Source organism: Rhinolophus ferrumequinum, chromosome X (assembly GCF_004115265.2).
Source record: "Rhinolophus ferrumequinum isolate MPI-CBG mRhiFer1 chromosome X, mRhiFer1_v1.p, whole genome shotgun sequence".
Lineage (NCBI taxonomy): Eukaryota > Metazoa > Chordata > Mammalia > Chiroptera > Rhinolophidae > Rhinolophus > Rhinolophus ferrumequinum.
In genome coordinates this window covers 26918932-26928798 of record NC_046284.1, presented here as the reverse complement: position 1 = coordinate 26928798, position 9867 = coordinate 26918932, and the positions used below count along the sequence as shown (strand labels likewise).

General features: G+C 39.6%; 1 protein-coding gene across 1 annotated transcript in view; it reads right to left on the bottom strand.

Annotated features, from left to right (window-relative positions):
- Positions 1 to 8491: 8491 nt before the first annotated feature.
- LOC117034204 (uncharacterized) overlaps positions 8492 to 9867 on the bottom strand; it is a 158457-nt gene continuing 157081 nt past the window's right edge. The window contains 1 exon segment of the mRNA XM_033126983.1: positions 8492 to 8599. Coding sequence (XP_032982874.1) covers positions 8492 to 8599 — 108 coding nt within the window.

The window sequence follows — 9867 nt, the reverse complement described above, 5'->3', positions numbered from 1 at the left end:
TTGTGAAGAGTACTGTAGCAGTTCAAAGGATGTGCAGATCAGTGCAGGCTAGCACAGCTATCTGCAGGAAGAGGCAGGATTAGAGATGATTCTTGAACTATGGGTTAGAGTGTAATAAGTGGATGTCTTTTTGGAAAGATTAAATAGCAAAGGTGTGAAGATGGGAAAGGACATGAAGACAGTGGACCTGACTAAAGAACAGATTATATTTAATGAGCCATAGAAGGATTAGCATTCTTATTGCTCCATTCTGGCCATACTGTCAAATAATATTAAAATACCAGGTCTGGAGGGGTCTTTACTCATTCAACCCTATCCAATGCCAAAGGCCGCTATTGCTTTGTGCATCCAGTTCCCCACCCTCCTTCCATCAAACACACACACACACACACACACACACACACACACACACACACACACACTACCCTCTTTCTGGCCACAATGGTCCATGTAGTATACACTGCTTCTCCCAGGACATGTTTGAGATGTATCAGAAAAAAATTTGTCTCTCAGCTAGGATTGCTACATCACATGGAGAGAGTCTGAATGCAGAATAGAAGAAAACAAAGACAAATGGAGCCCAAAAAATGGTGAGAAAGAGCCTGATGATATCAATGATCCCTTGAATCAGTCTTACCTAAAGTCATTTCCCTTTTATATGATATAATTGACTCTATTGTAAAGCTTTTTGAATTGGATTTCTGTCATGTGCCACCAAAAGAGGCTTGAATAACATAAGCCTTCTCCACACTCTCCTTACCAACTGGTTAAACATCCAAATGGCTTAGAGTCTCCAAATTAGAGGGCAATCATTCCTTTCTGAGGCAGCCCATTACATTTTTAGACAGCCCTGATAGAACATTATTCCTTTTATTGAGTTAAAATTTGTCTCCATCATTACTTCATCTTTTTGGTTCTAGTTCTCATCTCTGGAGCTAAACAGAACAAGAGTAATCCATCTGGCATACTAATTTGAGAGCAGCTATTAGATTGCTCATGCTCAGTTCCTTCAACAGTTCCTCATGGCATTATTTGCATGATTTTAAGTCTTCTTACTGTCATGGTTACACTGCTCTGAATTGGTCACAGTTTTTAAAAGGGGTTGTTTAAAATAAGTGAAACATTCTAGAGATAGTTTGACTAATACACATTGCAATGGAATTATCAATTCTCTCACATTCTATTATCACCATGGTTCTCAACTTTGGTTTCCCAATGGAATCACTGGAGGAGCTTTAAACATACTGATTCCTTGACCCTATCCCCAGATTCTTGTGCAATTGATCTGGGTTGAAGCCTTGGAAACCAAGTGTGTGAACCAACATATTAATGTATCTTAAACACATAGACTGATCTTACAGCTAAGTTACACTTGAAATCATTGTACAGTTGACCCTTGAACAACATAGCTTTGAACTGCATAAATCCGTTTATACACAGATTTTTTTTCAATAAATACAGTTAGCCCTCCATGTCCACAATTTTTTCACATCTGCAGATAAAATCAACCATAGATGGAAAACAGTACTTTTGCATTCCCAACCACGGATCAAAAATACTGCTTTCAATCCATGGCTGATTGAATCTGAGGATTGAAAGACCAATTACTACCTTAAATTTTTAGAGAGTCAAAAGTTATACATGGACTTTCAATTATGCGGAGTCAGCTCCCCTAACTCCTGCATTGTTCAAGGGTCAACTGTACATTAACACCCCTAAATCATTTTTTACATGAGCTCTGCTAAGCCACATTCTGTATTTGGGTAATCAGTTTCTTGGACTTCTCCCACAGTATTTTATGTTTACATCTATTAAATTTCATCTTGCAGATTCAGCTCATCTACCAAACCTGTCAAAATTTGCAGTATCCTAATTCTAATATCCATTGTGTTTATTACCCCTCTACAAGTCTGATGAGCCTGTTTTGTATAACTTCAACCAAGTAATTAATAAAGAATGTTTAACAGGATGAGGATGAGGACATAAACCTACAGCTTATTACTAGAAATCATCATATTAACACTGCCCAGATCTGTACCCATACCTTTACTTCAACAAGCTACTAATTAATATAATTTTATGAGAGAGGCCACAAATCTTCATTGTTTCCACAGTGATATCTTGAGCAATCTTGCTACATGCCTGAATAATAGCCACATTCCCCAGAGCCATCCATCACTCAACTAATCAAATAGGCAAATTAAGTTTGTATTACATGACTTCTTTTCAGCAAACCCATGTTGACTCCCACTAATCAGGGCTAACTCTTGTCAGGATTATGGACTATCTTTTAATAGCAATTTCTAGAATCATCATCTAAGCTTGACATAAAATATTTCAGTCTGTGTTTTGTATAATAAATCCATCATTACTTCCTTTCCAAAAACTAGAATTTCATTGGCCATTTCATGTCTTCCTGAAAATGGGTAGAATTCAGAGTCCAACTTATTCAACTTTTCTAATCTTCAGAAGAACCTAGAATTTAATGTCTATGATTATATCTGAAGTGTGACTTTCACTTCTAAGACAGCTTTGTCCTAGTGAGAACTGAGACACTGGAGTAACTAGCCTCTCCTTCCACTCCACTTTCTGCTGCAAAATTGAGCACTACAGACTTTATTAATCTGAGGGTAAAGGGGATCAAATATATGGTGATGGAAGGGGAACTGACTCTGGGTGGTGAACACACAATGTGATTTATAGATGATGTAATATAGAATTGTACAGCTGAAATCTATGTAATTTTACTAACAATTGTCACCCCAATAAACTTTAATTGAAAAAAAAACAGACATCAGCAATCATCAAAACAACCCATTATGGAATTGAAGAAAGGCTCCCTTCTGCATCTTAGCTCTACAGTAATTTCCTTGTTTGTTCTTATATTCATTATCGTATTTCTCTAGTAGATCTTGACAAAGTGTGTGTATTGGAGAGAGGGCAGATTTCTGTGTCAATTTTATCTGTGGCTGTATTATAACTGAGTGCTTTGCTGTTTTATAATTCTCTTTGAGCTGGGAACAAAGACAGATCCCACATTATTATTTCATAGAAGCTGCAATTGAAGAGACTGGGCAGCAAGCAGAGTAAGAAGAGCAGAATATTCCTTTGTTCTCATACAGCAGCTTGCTTTTTACCTCTATATTTTATATATTTAGATCTTGCTTGTGAAGCGCTTTCATGTCTCTCTCTCTCTCCCTCCTGTTCTCTCTTTCTTTTCCTCCACCTTATATTTCTCAAATATATTGCTATATTATATTCTTGTGGCAGAAGTGGACCTCTCAAGTTGACCTGAATTCATTATTTTTGTCAGTTTTATTCCAATTAGATGGCATTTCTTGAGCACACATGGAGAGGGAGCTGAAGTGATGAGAGGCACTCTCATAAGCATGGCTAGTCTTAATAGAATAGGTTGATACGCAAAGTCTATCTTAGGTGCCACTTCCAGTTCCTACTCCCAGGTATCTGCAGCTTACACACAACACCTCCCCTCCTTCCCTGAATCTGGTTTTATAGGTCTAGTGCTGACATGCTCTGTGTTTTGGACGTGTGCCTGCTATAATACCTCTTCTGCAGGTCTTTGGAAGGAGGCTGCAGTGCAAAGTATGAGCACTGGCCTTGGTCAATTCAGCTCCATCATCGATTTGCTCTGTGTCTTGGTCCAGTCATTCAAATGTATAAGCCTATCATTTCATCTGTAGGTTATGACAATAACAATAATAACAGTAAGAATGCTGACCCCATGAGATTATGAGAATTTAAGCGATGTGAGAGAATTCCATAAACTTTTGTCAATGATCTAAGAAGAGTGGACTCATGAGTCTCAAGGCCCTCATATGAGCTATGTTTATATAAAATATTATCAATTATAATAATGATAGCTAAAACGTATGAGGGTATCTGCCAACCACTGTTCTAAGCACTACACACACAAACACACACACTCATGTGAGTGTATGCACCTGCACACATCATGTGGGTACATTTGTGCACACATCATGTGGGTACATTTGTACCCACATACATAAAATTCAGGAATCTTCTGGAGACCATGACATCTACCTATGCTGTTTTAACTCATACAACAGACATTTTGGTACACAAGAAAAAGCACAAAGTAGGACATCAGAAGCCCTAAGCTATAGCCTTCACTAAGCCATGAATTCACTCTGCTACCTTAGGCAACTCACCCCCACCAGTGGTGAACTAGACAATGCCTACAAACCCTTCCAATTATGTGCTGACACTAATAATAGGAAGTGACATAGCAGTAATGGCAATGCAGGAAGAGTCCCACATTCAGTGCTTCACTGTGTATACTAGTGGGGAAGATTGGCTTCCCATGCCAATTACCAGGGTTGGTCCAGTCTTTGGGTTCAGCCAGTATAGTACGCTAGTATCTCTCCTCATGAGGATGGAGAAGATGATGAAAATGAGTACCAGATATTGCCATCAAAAGAATGACAGAAAATGTCCCTGGCCTTGGATTCCTATTGCTGGTTTTATCCATATTCAAACCCATCTCAGCCTAATCCTACTAAATACTGTATAAAAGTTATCAAATATCAATCTCCAACTCTAGAACCTAAGCAGTCCAGGCCCCATCACCAATAGCTGAGGCAACTTCTACTTCTACCAGCCCTCTGATGTAAAAGGCTAACAAGGGAAAGTCATACTTCATTGTAACCCTAAGAAGATTTCCTATCTTTCTCTAAGGAGGCTCTAAAGGATAGACATTTTTCAAGTGGCAACCAAGGTGGTGTGAGAAGAAAGGCCACCTACTCAAACTACTGTATTCCATAACTTAATACCTTCTTGCATGAAATTCCAATGTATGTCATTTATTTGAGGGAAGTATCCTGTTAATATGCAGATGATATGTGGAAAGGTAATATAGTAGACCATTAATACATTAACCTATGCTTTATCAGTAAGTTTGACAGACAACACATCCAAAAGCAAGTGGGACACAAGACAAGGAATTTTTTACAATAATGATTGTGAAGAGGGTAAAGAGATATCCAGAGGTGGCAGACACTCCTAAAATTTCCAGGCTGGTCTAGGAAACATGCAGTTATGTGGAGTATAGGAAAGGGGGACATGCTAAAGAAAATATATGATTTTCTAATCACAAATACCTAAAACCTTATTTTCTCCTTATAAATCTCAGACCTGGTAAATAGAAGGGTAGAGATCCGTGCCAGTTTTCAAACAGATAAAGCAAGGCCAAGAAACATGACTTTGCCCAAGATCACTGACTTTATCAAGACGTACAATTGGGAACAGTGGAGCATAACACAAATTCAAGTTACTTCCCTTCTCTGAACCTCAGTTTCACAAAGTGCAAAATGAGGAGTTTGGACTAAGCAATTGTAAGACCCCGTCTATCTCTAACATCCTATAAATAAATTCTCAAGAACCTGCTGACATGTAAGAGCAAACAGAGGATATGTGGGCTCCAGTGATACTTCTACTTTGAGACACATTACTTTTTTAGGCAACATTTATTGAATGCTTAACATATGCCAAACACTGTTACTAAACAAAGTCCTTCACATAAATCATCTCATCTAATCTCCCCAAAACTCTATGAGAGAAACACTATTATTAGTCCCATAAGGAAACTGAGATTCAGAGAGGTTAAATAATTTTTTCAAGATCACACAGTTGATAAATGATAAAGCCAGAATTAAAACCCAGGGATGTCTGATTCCATGTCCTGGTTCTAACCACTGTTTATCAAAATGATGGTGGAGCATACATTACCATACTCCCAGAATGACGAAAAACAATCAAAATGCAAACAGAGGCTGTGTGATGTCATGGAAAATACAAGCTTTGGATTCAGACAGATGTGGATATAACTTCTGACTCTCTTAACTTACTTTCTCCATGTCTAAGTGTCCTGTCTGTAAAGTGAGGATAAAAGGGCTAATGTCAGAGCTAAATCAGAGTGAATGATATAAAGAATGTAAAGCACCTGACACATGGTAAATAATAACAAGAGAGTTCCCTTCCACTGTAAAATCTTATCAATTAAGCTTATGAACCAAAGGGTAAATGCAATAATTATACTCTTCCAGGTTATACAGTTTGTGTGGTTCTAAAAGACCACCAAAAATGAGGCAGATCTGCCTTATTTTTGTAAAACAACATTAGGGCCCATGCATCTGGTATAAAGCAACTAGGCTAAACATTTTTCTTTAGTCTCTAAGCCACATACCCACTCTGCATTTGATCAGTTAGCAGGGACAACTTTAAGAAGCCAAAAGCCATGTAAAGCTAAGGTCAGTCTGTCACTGCTTCAGCTCCTCAAACCTGACTCACTTTGACACCTGCATTTCTGTTGTCAAGGACATAGGATTCTGTGAGTCCTAGGCAGATGGTTAATGTGGTTAGGACCCTTCTAACCAGGTGGTGGAAGAAGTGTGCAGAGAGAAAATTAAGATTGCTGAGCCAAGGCTGTGTCAGGAGCCAGAGGTAGCAAAATGGAGTTGCCATGCCCCAGCTCCCTGAAAACTCCTCCTAAGGAATACAGGCAAACCTCAGAGATGTTAAAGGTTCAATTCTAGACCACCACAATAAAGCAAGTATCACAATATGATGAATCATAATTTTTTTGCTAAGAGGGAATTGCCTTCAATTAGCAAAAAATTAAAATATATGTGAAGCACAATAAAGAGAGATACAAAAAAAAATGAGGCATGCCTATATAAAGAAGAGAACACTGAGAACACTGGTGCTGACTGCTACCAGGTATTAGCTTGCTGAATATACTCAGGGTTAATAACAAGAATCATATAATCTCTTTAACCTTTACTGAGCTACTGATGCTCACAACAATGCTGTGAGGGAAGCTGGGCAGAGATTATCACCCCACTTCATATTTGAGGAATCTGAGGCTCAGAGATGGTATGTAGCTTACCCCCAGTCTTGCAAACATTAAAGTATCAATCCCAAGTCTGACTATATCCTATTCTAGAGTTCACTACATAAGAAGAAACAGTCACGAGGAATGCAACAGCATGCAACCCTATGATCTGTGGGCTTCCTGTCATCAGGAGCCATGCAGAAAGACCTATAGAGATCCTGATGCTGCATTTACAAAGGGGGCCGAGTATAACAAATCCAGTTTAGGGAAGTAGAAACTTTGATGCCTCACAGAAGTCCCCACCACACTCTCAAGCTCCAAATAAAACTAGCAGAATTTGGCAAAAGTAGCAGAGCTAGAGATAAAGACAAAAAAATCCTGTTCCTTAGTAAGAACTATCTTCTAGGAGAAAAAGAGACTGAGGAAAAGAATAAGCAGCAAAGAGAATAGAGATTTAAAAGGTATCCCTAGGCATTAGAATTTAAATCAAAATCATATGCTCATTTAAATTTCATGTGGAAACATAAGAAGTAATCAACCATATATCTATATGGTCATAATTAGACTGTCAGTTGTCCCAATAATGCTGTATAGCAAACCACCACGAAACTCAGATGCTTGAAACGACAATCATTTATTTTTACTCACATGTCACTTGCCTAAGTTAGGCCTATGGGGGCTTGGCACCAAGAGGTCGGTTGAGTCCATGCATGCTCCATATGTCTTTCTTCCTCCTTGGACCAGCACAATCCCTGGGACATGTTCTTCTCGTGGTAATGGCAAAAGGACAAAAGGATAAGCCCAATCACACAGCACATTTCAAGCCTCTGCTCTTGTCACGTCTGCTTAATCAAATGGCCAAGCCCAAAGGCAAGGAGTGGGGGACCACACTCCAAACACCAGTAGGCTAAAGCAAATCATATGACCAACCTCAACAATGGTGGGACAGGAAAATACGCTACTCCTACAAAGATTGGGGAGGAGGGTCAAGGAAGTGAAAAATAAAGGTATAAGTCAGTAAAAATGGTAGGTGTGCGGAAGCAGTTTAACTTAGGAAGACAGCGTAGTGTGGTGGTAAAAAGCTTTAGGCTATGGCATTAGGCATACTTGAATTGAAATCCTACTTCTCAACTTAGTGTACTAACTTTGGCATCCACATGCACCACAAATAGCTCTTTCAGCAGCCAGTAGCTGACCTTGGCTCATGCACTGCAGGAGGCTCTTTCAGCAGCAAACAGCTACACTTAACTTATGCACCACTGGAGGCACTTTTATGGCCAGCAGCCAGCCCCAGCCATGGTACAGTGTTCTTGGAAAGCTCTTGGGAATTGGTGGGCCCCAGGCAAAAGAAGGCTGTCCTAAGTGTGCTCTGAGATTTTTGTTGAGTATCTCAAGGCTCAGCATTGGCAACAAACAAGAATCTACATTAACTTACTGAACACCACTCACCATACCACAGTGATACCCTGAGACCCCGCTCTACCCAACTTGCATACTGCATGAGGCTCTGTCAGTGGCTAAGATTTATAGGCAGTGGGCAGGCCACAGTGTGCCCTGGGATTTTGCAGAGCAACCTCAGGCCCAGTACAGGGGGCAGCCATCCTTGGTTCTCAATGTGGCCTATCCCGCAAGCTGCCAGATGCAGCAGAGGCACTGACCAATGATAGACTGTTTTGTAGCTCCTACCAGGTAGTCGCAGGGTGGTAACAGGCAGTGGATGACCTTCATCTTTACCACAGAATCTCACAAGAGGCTCCAGAACCATTATACCTGGATGCCGGATTCAGACCAAAACAAAGCCCCACCCAATTAGCCCCACAGAAGGCACACACACAGGGTGGTCTCAGCAGGCAACAAAGCCCACTGAGTCACACCCCACTCCATAAAATAACCCCCACTGTAACAGCAGCCCTTAAGATGTGGAGGTGGCCAAACACCACAACAAGTCAGTTTGAGGGTCAATCTTACGCACTGATGTGCCAACAACAATCAAGGCTCAATTACAACAAGAGGGTATACACAACCCACACAAGGGATACTAGGGAAGGACCCATCTCAGGTGATCAGGGAGACTGTGCCACTGGACTCCACAGGCACCTACTACAAAGGCCACCCAGCCAAAACTGGAAGATGTAGCAGATCTACATAATACATAGAAACAATCACAGAGAGGCAGCCAAAATGAAGAAGCAAAGAAATATATCCTAAATTAAAGAACAGGATAAATCTTCAGAAAAAGAACTAAACAAAATGGAGGTAAGCAACCGACAAGACACAGAATTCAAAGCAATGGTTATAAGGATGCTCAAGGAACTTAGTGAGAACTTCAACAAAGAGATAGTGAGCACAAAAAGACTTAAAAACTACAAAAAACAACCAGTTAAGTAAGAATACAATAACTGAAATGAAGAATGCACTAGAAAGAATCACCAGCAGATTAGATGAAGCAGAGGACTGAATCAGTGATTTGGAAGATAAGGTAGCAGAAAACATTGAATCAGAACAAAAAGAAAAAAAATAAATAAAGATTATTTAAGGGATATCTGGGACAACATCAAGGTAAAAACATCCTCATCATAGGGGTACCAGTTGGAGAGGAGAGAGAGCAAGGTATTGAGAAATTATTTGAAGAAATAATGACTGAAAAATTTTCTAGCCTGGCAAATAAAATAGACATACATGTCCAGGAAAAACAGAGTCCCCGATAAGATAAACCTAAACAGGCCCACAACAAGACACATCATAATTAAAATGGCAAAGCTTAAAGACAAAGAAAGAACTCTAAACACAGGGGGGAAAAAAGTAACTAGTTGTTTATAAGGGAGCTCCCATAAGATTATCACCTGATTTGTCAACAGAAATTTTGCAGACAAGAAGGGCTTGGCATAATGTATTCCAAGTGATGAAAAAAAGCACCTACAACCAAGACTACTCTACTCAGCAAGGCTATCATTTAAAATTGAAGGAGAGATAAACAGCTTCCTAGAAAAGAAAAG